The 15,675-nt window shown below is 43.8% G+C and overlaps 1 protein-coding gene across 7 annotated transcripts in view; it reads right to left on the bottom strand.

The window, feature by feature from the left end:
• Positions 1-1,492: 1,492 nt before the first annotated feature.
• Positions 1,493-15,675, bottom strand: part of spice1 (spindle and centriole associated protein 1) — a 39,774-nt gene continuing 25,591 nt past the window's right edge. For 2 of the 7 annotated variants that reach the window (XM_061240754.1, XM_061240753.1), the window contains exons 11-16: positions 10,451-10,802; positions 7,496-7,654; positions 4,171-4,382; positions 3,511-3,715; positions 3,040-3,108; positions 1,500-2,854 (exon numbers count right to left, since the gene is read on the bottom strand). In XM_061240754.1, coding sequence (XP_061096738.1) covers positions 2,835-2,854; positions 3,040-3,108; positions 3,511-3,715; positions 4,171-4,382; positions 7,496-7,654; positions 10,451-10,802 — 1,017 coding nt within the window. In that variant the 3' untranslated portion in view covers positions 1,500-2,834. Of the gene's footprint in view, positions 2,855-3,039; positions 3,109-3,510; positions 3,716-4,170; positions 4,383-7,495; positions 7,655-10,450; positions 10,803-15,675 lie in introns of all 7 variants that reach the window. The other 5 variants (XM_061240756.1, XM_061240755.1, XM_061240750.1 and 2 more) reach the window with 5 other exon arrangements.

The raw sequence follows: 15,675 nt of genomic DNA, 5'->3' as shown, positions 1-15,675 counted from the left end.
CGGGTCCGGAGACTGCCGGTATTGAAGAGACCCAACTACAGGGATCTGAATAACATCCTGGTGAGGACCGTTACCCTCTCCCCCTCATGACCATGGCTTTTGAGTACCTGCAGGGAAGGACCCTGTTCACTAAGTTGGACCTTAGAAACGCCTACAACTTATTGCGCATATACGTGAAGGGGATGAGTAGAAAATGGCGTTCAACACCCCTAGGGGGCTCTACTTGGTCATGCCGGTCGTGCTATCAAACTCTCCCTTGGTCCTCCAGGCACTAGTCAAGGGACATGCTCAAACAATTCGTTTTGAGAAGTGCGCACTTCAGAAGTTGAGTTTTGGGCACCATTTAGTGGCTTCTCTTAGCAGACCTCAGCGTTTCAGCTCCATTGATTCAGTAGCGGCGGCCCGCCACTACAAGGTTCTCACTGCCACTGCAAGCAAATGCATAAATTATCCAAATGATCAAATCAAAATAATCTGGATGTCATCGTTACTGTGTACAGCGCTGCTCTGTCAAGCACACAGTAGCGCACGCTCCCTGACACAGTCTATCAAAGGCACGCTCCTTCCTGATCGCAACTATGAAACTAGTGCATCTAGAAACCCAGATGAGACCTGGTCGTCAGACCGAGAGCGAGAAAGGCAGAAGGAGCTCGTTGAGCAGGTTTACTAATTAAACATAAAATAAAGCTAAAAATAAGCCATTTTATTATCTTGTTAAAACATACATTTTTGCTTTGTGGCTCGTTACAGATTGCTCAAGTATCCTAAATACCTCTATTCAAGGCAACAGGTGTGGCTGGTGTTGTGTAACACTGTCAAATGCACATGTAGCGGTTTGTGTACTGGAGGCTCCAAACTCATTGTGGCTGCATAATTTAAAGCTTCTGAACTGGTCATCTTACAATTTGTTGGTGGCAGACAGGGTGATTGGAGAATCTGCAAACTGCTGATCTCCTGGGATTTTCACACACACTAGTCTCTAGAGTTTGCAGTGAGCAGCAGTTCTGCAGACAGAAATGCCTTGTAAATGAGAGACGTGAGAGGAGAATGGGCAGACTGGACAGGAAGGTGACAGTAACGCAAATAACCGCACATTACAACAGTGGTATGCAGAAGAGCATGTTCGCAGAGATGGGTGATGATTGGATGCAACATACATATGACTGTTGTACTCCAATTTTAAGTAGTATAGAATAAACTGTCGCAAAAACGATTGTTTGTGTTGCACTTTAAATACCTAGGGCCTCATCTACAAAGCAGGATTACCAAGTTGGTAAAAATAGCTGTGCCTGCACTTATCCAGCTAATTCAGTGCGCTTTGTGGAACAGCCCCCAGAATGCCACAAGTCATTACCCCCCTCCCCAAAAAAAACCTCCAGAGCAAAGATAGCTCTAACAGATTTATTATTTTATTATTTATTAATATGCAATCATTGGATCAAACATTTTTTAAAGATGTGCCATGTTTCCCACATGTCCCAACATCAACCTTAAATCTATCCTGAATCCACCCTTTTAGTGGGATCAAGATTATCCTGCTTTTCAATTTCAAAACCACCCTAATCTTCACCTTGTTATTTTGAAATGCGCCAAAACAGCATTTGAAACAGATTTACATTTTCACTCATGACTGTGTTTTAATGAAATGTTGTATTATGTTGGTATTTTTTAATGTTAAATTTTGGCTGCTATGCTTGGCCAAGTAGCTTATATTTTCTTACTTTAGTCTTAAAATAATACATTTTAAGGGGACATTCTTTAATTTAAAAAATACTAAAGTGTTTCTCTGCTAGGCTATCCTCCACATATGTTTCATACCTCCCATGAGTGGATGATGAGCGGATGATGAATAAGTAAACGTTTAGTCTTGCTCAGCCATACATACATGTGGCAAACCACTCCCAGTTCATTTTTTGAAACGAGTACTCTTGTTCAAAAACATTGTCTTCGTTATTCTACAAGGGTTCAAGTTTTTATCTCTGTGATCAATCTAGCAGTTTGAACCGTACTTCCCTCTAGGGTATTCAGCGTACTTGTCCCTGGTTATGATATAAAAACAAACATTCAGGGGCCAGTTTCAGAAATCAGGATTACAGTATTAGATTAATAACTGCACCGAGTAGGCTAAACACAGAGACAGCTCACAGTTTCAGATATCAGTCTGCGTTCCAGATTTAAGAGGGTTCCAAGTTTCTCAGTGCAGTTATTCAGCTAACCCAGTAAAACTACTTCATGATACAGGCAACTGCTCTGTCCATGGAGGTATTTCTATTTAAACCAAAAGAAGATAGCCAGACAAACAACACAGCAGGGAAATAGTAACCTGTGTCAGTGTGCACCACTCCCATTCATACAGGTCAGCAGACTGTGGTAGCAAGCTACTAATTTTGCCAGACTCAAGGTTGCAAAGAAAATATAATATGATACGCTAAAGCTTATTTATTTTTATATTTCATTTTTAAATCATCCTAACTACTCGTATCATATTAGATAGCAATGAGCTAAGAAAAATGCAATCACACCATAGCCTGCAATGGCCAGAATCATCTTAGGGGTAGTGATGCATAGAAAGAGCTCTCTGAAACATAATGCAGCTGCTTGAACAGCTGAGGCATGCAAGAGCTTGTGTGCAAATTGCAAGTGGTAATTACCAAGATCTCAGAAACCTTTCATGGTTTAATTCAGATAAATACAAACACCCCTGTGTACACGATAAAACATTTATAAGTGTTAAAAATAAAAAATCTCAGATTCTCTGTTGAATCAGCATCTGTTGGGAGAGCGGTAGAGTGGCAGCAGGTCATTGTCCATGTGTGGACAAGATGAACCATCCTTCATCCTTGAACATGTCCACCTGTCACAAAAAACATGAAGCACAAATATAACATCTTGCCATTTCTGAAAACCTCTGCTGATGGTGCAGTGCTATGGGTGAGCAGGGAATGGGGGAATCTAAGAGCAGCATTCAGGAAGATGGAACAGTAAAATTAGCCAACCACCCCCAACTTAGTCGCAGCAGGCAGTACACCTCTGACTCACCTGCACCCACAGCTGCTGGCAATGGGGAAAAAGTGTGGCTTAGGCACTGAGTGGTGCTCCTCTCACCATCTGTCATCAAGAGGAAGAAAGTAGTACACCTGAAGAGAAAAACTAACACACTCTTACAGTAACATTTTAACAGGGCACTTTTTTTTGTTGCAATTGTCATATTACCACAGCAGATATACAGAGTAACATTAATAAAATAACCATCACAAAGCTACACAGAAAACCAGAAAGACCTGTCAAGCATTTTACCATCCAGTAGAATGGAATCTGAAGTATATGCTTTACAAAATGATGACTGCAAAACACAAACGAGTAACACTATTAATTGACCAAAAACTTGAAATTATACATATGAAACTGAAATATAATTCATTAAAAAATTTGAGTGTTTCCGAAGAACCTTAATTCCCGATGTTTGGTTCTCGGAGGTCCTGCAGTATTTTTGAAACAGGTGAAGCCTACCTGCAGAAGTAGTAAGAAGTGTGCGCATGTTGGATGGGATTGGCGAGATGGAGGGCGAGACTGAGGGCGAGACTGCGCTCACAGATGTTTGTGTCTGCTGCTCAATGAGCTCCAGTAGCCTGCCCCGTGCTTCTGTACTCTGCCTGTTCAGTTCCAAAAGGCGCTGTTCCATGCAGGGACCAGCAGGGAGCGCCTTCTCGTGCAACTGGAAACAACATTAAGGTTATGTTCCACTGAAAACGGTCTTCCAGACCACTTCAGAGGTGCATACTTCAATTAAAGCTTATAACAAGAAAATAATTGGCTCGTAACACTCTCCTGGATATGGAGTAAAGGTTTGCAAAGTTTCATGATGATAGGATGATGATGCACTGAGAAAATCAGGTTGAGAAAAATCGATTCCAAAGACAGAAATGGTAAATCATACTAATTTCAAAATAAACATGGTATAATCATTCAAAAGGTGGTATTATCCTGAAAGTTGAATAGTTGAGGGATGATTTGCAGCAGTAAACTGAAAAAAATGTGTAAACTGACTGAAATTTTAATTGAATTCAGTGGAACAGAACATTAAGCCAGGCCCATAAAAATGCCACAGAAATGGCACACACAGAATTGAACTTGGACCCTGAATGCTGCCTTTCTCCCTCACCATCTTACCTGTGCTGCTCTATTAGGTGGTCTATGAGGGCCAGGATCCTGGGACCCTGCTGACTGTGTGCAGAACAGCTGTGCTCGGATCAGACCATTTTGCTGAGTTAGCTCAGCGATCTGCTGCAATATGGAGGCTTGGGGCGGAACCTGCAGCTGGTCAATGCAGACATGCTCTTGACTGTGGACTGCATGCCACTGCAGGGACATACCTTGCTCTGCTGGGACAGAGGGACAGTCTCAAAACCAAATAAAAAATGTACCAGTACATTCTGAGTGAGGACTGCATCCTCTGTTAATATGGAGCCAATATCATGTTTTGTGCCCCGTTGAATTATTGGGGGGGGATTATGGGACTTGAACATTCAATAGGGGGCCGTTGGCCAAAAAAAGGTTTAACGGCTGTTCTATATGGCGCTTGATTAGAGCCAAAAATCTAACTTGTAAGAGGCCAAGGGCAGCTACTCACATATCGCGATAAGCTAATTATACAATGGGCCAGCAGCTTCCCTCCGAAGATCTCGAAGACAATTTTTCAGGGTACTTTTTCACTTTCTTACCTAGCTTTTTTGCGGACAGATTCTTGTGCTCACATGACCATAAAATTACCCGATAATAGTTATGATCCTTGATTTGTCCTCTAAAAAATTACATCTTTCCAGGATGCAAAATTTTTGTGAAATCAAGAGAAAAGTGCAAGGTGGTTAGTTGGGTACAGATGTAACAAGTGTCACAACTGTACCACGTGGCATATGTGAGCACTCTCATTTACAGTGGTCGTACTTGCAGATTCCGACAGTAGGGGGGCAGCAGTGCCCTTTTTCATCATGAGCTGAAAAGTCTGTTTCCGGAAGTAAATGCAGTACCAAAATACTCGACAGAAGGAAATAAATGCTACAAATATGAAAATGAATGCCAGACCCAGTCCAACATAGTCTACTTGAAAGGCTAGAACCTGAGCTTCACTTTGGCTACTGTTCACTAAGCATAGAGTAAATTCATCTTTATGAATATAAGCATCTCTGCATTCTTTGAAGATAATCCATTTAATTTAATCAATAATATGTACCGCTGTGCAAAACAGCTGCTTGCCGTTAACACTCGTGCAAGGTGCGCCAAGGTACACGAGTTCAGCAAGCTCTGGGAAATGGCCCTTATTGACCAGCCAGAAAGCCAAAGGTGGTGCGCTTTGTGCGATCGGTGCCTCACAGAGATAAAGATTTGTTGCAGCTGTTGGAACCAGCCTGTTCTTGACTATCCATTATTTCAGAATAGATCACCTTCAAGGATTCTGCTCGGGGTACTTTTCAGGGGGGTCTGTGAGAGTTTCTCTCAAACTTTCTTTGTCTGTCTGTGGGTCTGATGTGACCAGGACACCGGAAAGCAATGTGCGTACATGGGCTTCGATTGTCTGCGAAGTACCGGTCCTTGTACTTTCAATGAGAAAATAAAACGATAGCCTGACATTTATATTGTACATAAGATAACTTTATTGGCATAAAATGTTGTTATGTCTTTAGGTTGCATTTATTTCAATGAAGCAAATTATATTTTGTTTCTTCATTGAAATGATTGATGCGCACAACAAATTGATGTGCGTTAAAACTCATGGCCACGCATTCATTTAATTAACAGCATGTCAGCAGAGGAATAGACTACAGGCTATTACTTAGCCTATTATTATTATTATTATTATTATTATTATCATCATCTTCCCAGAATGCTGAGTGATTCTTTAGTTACGTTAATAATTATTATTTCTTATAATGTGTGCTGTTCTTGTTGTTGTTAAAGATTCATGGTCTTATTTAAGAAGTTTGCATGTGTTTTACATTGCCGCCATGAGAGTGTTCACCTTGTTATGTAGCCTACCATTCAGAACAATGTAAACTGATACTTGACTTTCATACCACTTAAAGGCGCAGCTCACTTGTAAAAGATCGAATTTTGCATTGGCTAATTTGGCCGATCGATCGGAACATCCCTAGTTAATGTTTGTATTGATGAGATTTTTAAAAGAAAGACGGCTTGGCCATTATTGCTGGTGCTAGCTTGGCAATTGGTAGGCCTACTGTCGGAACTTCACAATTATTTTTTCTCGGCCCGCAAAATTCTTACCGCAGAAGCAAACCACCAAATTAAATCAGAAACTACTGAACAACCCGTAATTAACCTATTCATTGCTGTGGCTTTCATCTACACCTCTTGCATATAATAGCAAGGAGGAGAAATATAAACCTGTAAAGATGCAACAGGTTGTGGCTATAAACTGGACAGTTGCAAAATAAATAAACCAAAAGTTTTTCACAAAACCATGCTCGACTGTGGGATGTTCATGGGAAAATGCATACAATTGTAACAGGGGTACAGTTTAGGCCTATCTAATTAAGCTTAAATGGTCATATTCACTTGTGTCTTCCTCTTTCTAGGGGGGAAATTTGAAAGATTTACAGAGCTTTGCTCCAAAGATCAAAGTAAATCTGTTTTGCAGGGTTTTTGGGGTTTTTTCATATGTTCACGTGACCCTAAAATTAAACCGATAGTTATGGTCCTTGATCCTATAAAAAGTATGTTTCCTGATGCTACTAGGGGAGCCTGCTACCTTTAGCTATTAATAACAATATGAAGAGACTATCGAATGCTAACCAACAAGGCCATCAGATATTATGTTACATTGTGAGCGATGCTAGTCCCCTTTCCCTGTGTTGGTTCAATGCAAACTTGAGGGCGAATGCAAAAATATGATAAACCCTGAGTTTAACCTCAGCATCTTGGTAAATCAACCTAGGATAGAGAGTAGCTAGCCTAGGAGGCGGAGTTGCTGGCCAAGGTAGGTGGGTGGGTTGCTAGTCTAGGTGAGTGAATTGGTAGTCGAGGAGAGTTGTTTGCTAGTCTAGGCAGGTGGGTTGCTTGTCTAGGGTAGTGACTTGCCAGCCTAGGAGTGTCAGTAGCCAGGCGCTTACACTGCCTCATTCGCCACTGCTGACTCATCGTGGTAGGCGAGTAGCCACCTTCTGCCTTTGTTGATTTTTGGCACAAACCAAGAGTCAAATGGTTCAGGAGTTTTGGGATAAAACATAAATGGCTGCATTACAGCACTACCATGGGGCCGATAGGCATCATTGTGATAATCTGAGTAGTGGTGGAGTAACTGAACCTATAGCAATGATAGGTAGCTTGATCTAAGATGGCCCCCTATCCATACCAGGGACAAACGCAGCATTGTTTTACCCCATTGCTGGCTTTGCCTACATCCTGGCCTTTGCAGATGAGGCATTGCCACAAATATGTAATTGGGAGGCTGACCATAATTGCACATTTATAAGGATCTCACCAGTAGAGTGGTGGGAGTGGGGATGTGGGCTGTTTCTCTGGTGGGGAGGTGACAGCAGCAATGCAGGGGACAGGTGGTCTCTATGGGCTGGAGGGGGCAGGATCTGTTCCTGCGTGTTCCCATCACCATAATGGGTCTCTGCTCCTGACTCCACACAGTCTGCACATCAAAAACAACACCAAACTTACCGTTTACTCAGCCTTTGCATGACAGGTCATACCCTTTACTCAGCATTTACACCACACCCTAACCTTCACTCAGCCTTTACACCACATACTGTACCCTTCACTCAACATTTACACTGTATTCCCTACACAAGTGGTAACCAACCCTATTCCAGGAGACTTGCCATCCTGTAGGCTTTCATTTCAACCCCATGCCTTACTCTACCAAACAGCAGCTTAACAAATTGCTCAATCAAGCACAATTGTATAATTATATAATTTAGAAATAGTGCCCTCTATAATGTTTGGGACAAAGACCCATTATGCCTTGATTTGCCCCACTAAAATCAAAAAACCAAAGATAATACCTTTTAAGTATCTTACTGGCAGCCAGTAAAAAAAGCAATAACCAGGGAGTGGATGAAAAAAGAACTACCAACAAGATCTGAGTGGATAGAAATTTTAAAAGATATTCATAAGATGGAAAGTTTAACCTTCTCATTAAGACATTTAGTGTACTGAAAAATGTTTAATCTATTGGGAAAAATGGCTGCTAAATCTGAAGACAATAGGATCAGGAAAAGAGAGCACGGCAGCAGGCAATGACTGATAGGGACAATTAAACTGCAATGTAGATACCTGAAATGGACAATGAAGTGAAAATAAAGATGATGAGATGGAATTTGAAAATGATATGGGCATAGTCCATAAACTGAGGCAGGGACATACTAAATGATCAAAAGTATTAAAACTTTTTATGGAATTAACTTGTAATGGCAATAAATGACCAGGATGACACATTATGGAATGCTTATGTAATAGTAGATACAACAGAGACTCTATTATAGGCCCACCTCAAGTCTGTTCAGGAACTTTATGGTAACCCCCGACACCGTTTGGACCGGTAAACATAAAATGTACTGTATTGTGAAATGTAATATATGCACTGTATTACTCTTGATGACCACATAGTTATGCATACATTAAACATAAACATGTTTGGAAAAATAAAGTATAAAATTTTCTCCTCTCTCCTCAACACACCGCCTCCTCCACCTCAGTCCTCCTTCGCTGCTGATGACTTTGCTGACTTTTTCGATGAGGTCACAGTCATCCGCAGATCCTTTACAACCACCGCCCCCCTTACTGTGCCCTTCCCCCCCTCTAGGCCCATCCCTTCCTTTTCTACTTTCTCCCCCCTTACAGACTTTGATGTTTCTCAACTCCTCCTCTCCCACCGCCCTACAACCTGTGCCCTTGACCCTATCCCCTCTTCTCCAGACTATCACACCAGACATTCTCCATTTGTCACCTCCCTTGTCAACTCCTCCCTGTCTTCCGGCTGTTTTCCAGCATCCTTCAAGAGGGCCCACATCATTCCGTTGCTAAAAAAGCTTACCCTGGATCCCTCCATCATCCAGAACTACCGCCCAGTATCTCTTCTTCCTTTTCTTTCTAAAACCATAGAACGAGCTGCTTCTACTCAACTTTCTTCTTTCTTTTCTAACAACAGCCTGCTAGACCCCCATCAGTCTGGCTTCAGATCTGGACACTCAACAGAGGCCGCGCTCCTCTCCGTCAGTGAATCACTCCATGCCGCACGAGCAGCCTCCCTCTCCTCTGTCCTCATTCTTCTAGATCTCTCTGCTGCCTTCGACACTGTGGATCACTCCATCCTCCTGTCGGCCCTGACAGCAACGGGCATCTGTGGCACAGCCCTGGACTGGATTGAGTCCTACCTCACTGGTCGCTCCTTCCAGGTTGCCACCTCGGCCCCTTGCCACAGGAGTTCCCCAGGGCTCAGTCCTAGGCCCGCTTCTTTTTTCTCTTTACACTCGTTCCCTTGGCCCTGTGATCACTGCACATGGGCTATCCTACCACTGCTATGCGGACGATACCAAACTCTTCATCTCATTCCCACCATCTGATACACAGGTTTCAGCCAGTATCTCTGCTTGCCTGAGTGACATCCAGAGCTGGATGGACAACCACCATCTAAAGCTCAACCCAGGTAAGACTGAAATGATATTGAGCATGCCTTTCATACGCTAAAGAGAGAACTTCAGGGGACTAACCCTCAAAACAAGCATGAGCTAAAGATGGATGCAATACAGGCCTGGCAGAGCATCACCAAGACACCCAGCAACTGGTGATGTCCATGACTTGACATATTTCATGCAGTCATTGCATGCAAAGGTTATGCAACAAAATTCATTCATTCGTTAATTTCATTAACATAACATTGCTGCGTCCCTGTGCCCTGAAATGGGGTGATTATGTATAAACACTGTTATAATTTGTACATGGTGAAGCCAAAATGTAGAAAAATGTCCTTTATTAAAATCTGAATGTGCACATTAACCAAATTTATTTTTCAAAATGTAGAGTACAGAGATACATAAATAAAGGATGGGTCTTTGTCCCAAACATTAGGGAGGGCACTGTAAAAATGTTGAAATCCATTCCTTTCCCAAATGTTGAATCGTATCCTTTAGGCTATTGAAAGGAAATAGTTTGCAAGATTCACTTTCATAATCTGCATGAAAGTAGGTTGCTATGTGAAGAAAAATCAATGCTGTAATGCTGGACAAGCAGGATGCCACTTGATCGTCAGGATTGGCAGTTCTAGATGGTAATAAAAAACAAACCAAAGAAAAAATTTATAATAATTCTTTATACAATCTTGCCACAGTTTTACTCATTTTACTGAATCTATCCTCACCTTTCATCATTTCACTGTGCATTTGCATATGCAGTCAGAGGCAGGCAATTAAATAAGATAAGTACTTACATGGGGCAGTGCTGTTGGTACATGCCCCGACTCTCAGTCCCTGTTCAGTGTCCCACACACAGTGCTGCACTGGGCCCTTTGAAATAGCACCACCATCATGATCATCACCACCTCCACCAACATCACCATCACCATCACAACTTTCAGTAGCAGTGAAATCCTCCAGGGGTTCAAGCAGAACACAATGGTGTTTGAAGTGGTCTGCTTGGCTGCACTGTAGCTGTATGGCAAGGCTCTCCTCCCGCAGGGTTAGGGTCTCAGCCGTGAGGGCGTCAATGAGACGCCTCTGCTCCATGACCTCATCCACCAACTTCGTCCTGTCCTGCACCTCCCTCTGTAACTCCTCTCTGCTCTGTACATGCACAAACAGGGGCGACAAACAAAATGTGGTTCGATCCCCTGCCCAGACTGTGTCGAAGTGTCCTTGAGCAAGACATCTAACCCCAAAATGCAGCCTGACAGGCTGGTTGGTGCCGTGAAGCCAATCACTGTTGGTGTGTGAGTGTGTATGTGAATGGGTGAATGAGAAGCATCAATTGTTCAGTGCTTTGTGGATAAAGGCACTATATACAGTATACAACCCCGAGTGAGTACACCCCTGTGCAATATCACTTAGATGTCAAATTATTCAATATTGTATCACCTCTCAATAATTGCATTATTTCTAAGTTGACAAGTACAGTATTTCCTCTTATGAACAATCAAAAACAAATACTTTAGAAAGACGATATTGAAAATACAGGCCAAAAGTGAGTAGACCTGTGATCATTGAACCAAAATTGAGTACACCTGTGATTTCCTAATTGCCCTAATTGCATGAACATGGTTATGAAATGACCTGTGAACACCAGAACACCAGAACTTACTCAATTTTGGGCCGATGAGCTGTGTCTATTTGCATGTCTGCATCACGGCTCCACATGGAAAAGAATTGCCAGAGGAAATGAAAAATCTGATTGTTGCAGCAGTAATCAGGAGGTATGGAACGAGGCATAGTACCACTAATCAGAGCCGCAGTGGTCATCCTCCTAAAATGACGCCACAGACAGTGTGCTACTTGCACAATCTAGCTCTGAAAAACAGACGGGGAGGTGCTTCAGACTTGGCACAGGGATTTTCAATGGAAATCTGAGTTTCTATGGCAGCTCAAACAGTGCAAAGGACATTGCATAGAGTCAACCTCTATGGACGGCATCAAAGAAAAAAACCCTTGCTTGCTCTTTGGCACAAAACTGCAAGATTAAACTTTGCTAAAGAGCATGAAAAGAAGCCCAATAAATATTGCGAGCGTATTCGTTGGTCAGATGAGACCAAGATAAATATGTTTGGCGTGAACCTGGCCAGGACTACCACAGTGAATGCATAGTCCTTGATAGTGAAACAGGGAGGTGGGAGGTGGGGCAGCATTACATTACATTACATTATTGGCATTTGGCAGACGCTCTTATCCAGAGCGACGTACAAAAAAGTGCATACCCATAACCAGGGCTAAGTGCGCTGAAAGACCCTAGAGGGAAGTACAATTTCAATTGCTACCCGTACAACAAAGATAAGGACCAGGGCCTATTATTATTATTTATTTTTAATAAACAAATAAACAAACAACAAAGCTAAAGTGACCAAACTTAACTATCCAAATACTGCTTACATAACTGCAAAAGGTGTCAGGGGAGATGACATGTATAGATGGTGTGGCATGGATAGCTCAGCTAGTTCGCTAGTAAGCACGGATGGTGCAGTGAAAGCGAAGGCTGGTAGCAGGTTATCGAGACAACACTCCCCGATGACGTAACCCTCAAATTCAAAAGAACGTTGTCGCCCTTGGCTAGAGGCGAGTTCGTCTTTAGCTGACTGGTAACGCATTCGTTCAACAAATAATTTGGACAAGTGAGAGGCCGGGGTTCAAATCCCACCTCGGACTCAGGCAATTTCTCACCTGTTACAATGGCACCATGAATGCCTGTGGATATACCAAAATACTGGCTCCCAGTCTCCAGAAGCTTGGCAGAAGAGGATTATTCTCACATGATAACGATCCCAAGCACACTGCCAAAATCATGCAAGAGTTTCTAAAGAAGAAGAGTGAAAACTATGACCTTGCCAAGTACAGTGCATCCGGAAAGTATTCACAGCACTTTTCCTCAAAATTCTACACACAACACCCCATAATGACAACGTGAAAGAAGTTTTTATTTTTGCAAATTTATTAAAAATGAAAAAAACTAAGAAATCACATGGACATAAGTATTCACAGCCTTTGCCATGAAGCTCAAAATTGAGCTCAGGTGCATACTGTTTCCACTGATCAACCTTGAGATGTTTCTACAGCTTAATTGGAGTCCACCTGTGGTAAATTCAGTTGATTGAACAGGATTTGGAAAGGCACACACCTGTCTATTTAAGTTGACAGTGCAAGTCAGAGCACAAACCAAGCATGAAGTCAAAGGAATTGTCTGTAGACCTCCGAGACAGGATTGTCTCGAGGCACAAATCTGGGGAAGGGTACAGAAAAAGTTCTGCTGCTTTGAAGGTCCCAATGAGCACAGTGGCCTCCATCATCCGTAAATGGAAGAAGTTCGGAACCACCAGGACTCTTCCTGGAGCTGGCCGCCCGTCTAAACTGAGCAATCGGGGGAGAAGGGCCTTCGTCAGGGAGGTGACCAAGAACCCGATGGTCACTCTGTCAGAGCTCCAGCGTTCCTCTGTGGAGAGAGGAGAACCTTCCAGAAGGACAACCATCTCTGCAGCAATCCACCAATCAGGCCTGTATGGTAGAGTGGCCAGACAGAAGCCACTCCTTAGTAAAAGGCACATGGCAGCCCGCCTGGAGTTTGCCAAAAGACATCTGAAGGACTCTCAGACCATGTGAAACAAAATTCTGTGGTCTGATGAGACAAAGATTGAACTCTTTGGCCTGAATGCCAGGCGTCACGTTTGGAGGAAACCAGGCACCGCTCATCACCTGGCCAATACCATCCCTACAGTGAAGCATGGTGGTGGCAGCATCATGCTGTGGGGATGTTTTTCAGCGGCAGGAACTGGGAGACTAGTCAGGATTGAGGGAAAGATGAATGCAGCAATGTACAGAGACATCCTGGATGAAAACCTACCCTAAGCACACAGCCAAGATATCATATGTCCTGAGTGGCTTCAGGACAACTCTGTGAATGTCCTTGAGAGCCCAGACTTGAATCCGATTGAACATCTCTGGAGAGATCTGAAAATGGCTGTGCACCGACGCTCCCCATCCAACCTGATGGAGCTTGAGAGGTGCTGCAAAGAGGAATGGGCGAAACTGCCCAAAGATAGAATGGTAAATGGTAAATGGTTGGCATTTATATAGCGCCTTTATCCAAAGCGCTGTACAATTGATGCTTCTCATTCACCCATTCACACACTCACTCAAGTAATGAGATTACTGTTGGGTGATACAATTTTGAATCATTTTTACATTACATTACATTATTGGCATTTGGCAGACGCTCTTATCCAGAGCGACGTACAACAAAGTGCATACCCATAACCAGGGATAAGTTCGCTGAAAGACCCTAGAGGTAAGTACAATTTCAACTGCTACCTGTACAACAAAGATAAGGACAAGGGCCATTTTTTTTTTTTTTTTTTTTTTTTTTTTTTTTTTTTTTTTTTTTGAACAAACAAACAAACAGAGCAAAAGTCACCAAAGTTAACTATCCAAACACTGCTTACCTAGCCAACTAAAATACTGATACACAAGTCACAGAGACAACAATTAAGGTTCACAGGGAGGTAGGGAGGGATGGGGAGAGGTGCTGTTTGAAGAGGTGTGTCTTCAGCTTGCGCTTGAAGGTGGGGAGGGATTCTATAGTTCTGACCTCAACGGGGAGTTCGTTCCACCACCGTGGAGCCAGAACAGACAGTAGTCGTGAGCGTGAGGTGGAGGTTCTGAGAGGGGGAGGTGCCAAGCGGCCTGTGGAGGCTGAACGAAGAGGTCTGGCAGGGGTGTAGGGTCTGATGATTTTTTGCAGATAAGCTGGGGAAGACCCTTTAACTGCTTGGAAGGCTAGCACCAATGTTTTGAATTTGATGCGAGCCATGACAGGCAGCCAGTGGAGGGAAGTAAGCAGGGGGGTGACGTGTGAGTATTTGGGAAGGTTGAAGACCAGACGAGCTGCTGCATTCTGGATGAGTTGGAGGGGTCTGATGGCAGACGCTGGGAGGCCAGCCAAGAGGGAATTGCAGTAGTCCAGGCGGGACAGAACCATCGCTTGGACCAGGAGCTGGGTCGAGTAGGGGGTGAGAAAGGGGCGGATTCTCCGTATGTTGTATAGGAAGAACCTGCAAGACCGGGTCACCGCCGCAATGTTCTCGGAAAGGGACAGTCTGCTGTCCATCACCACGCCGAGGTTCCTTGCACTGGGTGACGGCGTGAGTGTGGTATCCCCGAGGGAAATGGAGAGATCCAGATGGGGAGAGGTATTAGCAGGGATGAATATCATTTCAGTTTTACCTGGGTTGAGATTTAGATGGTGGTTGTCCATCCAGCTCTGGATGTCCCTCAGGCAAGCAGAGATACGGGCTGAAACCTGCGTATCAGACGGCGGGAACGAGACGAAGAGTTGGGTATCGTCCGCATAGCAGTGGTAGGATAGCCCATGTGCAGTGATCACAGGGCCAAGGGAGCGAGTGTAGAGAGAAAAAAGAAGCGGGCCAAGGACTGAGCCCTGGGGAACTCCTGTGGCGAGGGGCCGAGGTGTCGATACCGAACCAGCCCAGGCAACCTGGAAGGAGCGACCAGAGAGGTAGGACTCAATCCAGTCCAGGGCTGTGCCACAGATGCCCGTTGCTGACAGGGCAGACAGGAGGATGGAGTGATCCACAGTGTCGAAGGCAGCAGAGAGATCTAGAAGAATGAGGACAGAGGAGAGGGAGGCTGCTCGTGCGGCATGAAGTGACTCACTGACGGAGAGGAGCGCAGTCTCTGTCGAGTGGCCCGATCTGAAGCCAGACTGATGGGGGTCTAGCAGGTTGTTGTTAGAAAAGAAGGAAGAAAGTTGAGTAGAAGCGGCTCGTTCTATAGTTTTAGAAAGGAAAGGAAGAAGAGATACCGGGCGGTAGTTCTGGATGATGGAGGGATCCAGGGTAGGCTTTTTTAGCAGCGGAGTGATGTGGGCCCTCTTGGAGGATGCCGGAAAACAGCCGGAAGACAGGGAGGAGTTGACAAGGGAGGTGACAAATGGGAGAAT

Source organism: Conger conger, chromosome 4 (assembly GCF_963514075.1).
Source record: "Conger conger chromosome 4, fConCon1.1, whole genome shotgun sequence".
In the NCBI taxonomy this organism is placed as follows: Eukaryota; Metazoa; Chordata; class Actinopteri; order Anguilliformes; family Congridae; genus Conger; species Conger conger.
The sequence above is the reverse complement of the archived record's forward strand: the minus strand, read 5'-3'. Positions and strand labels throughout refer to the sequence as shown.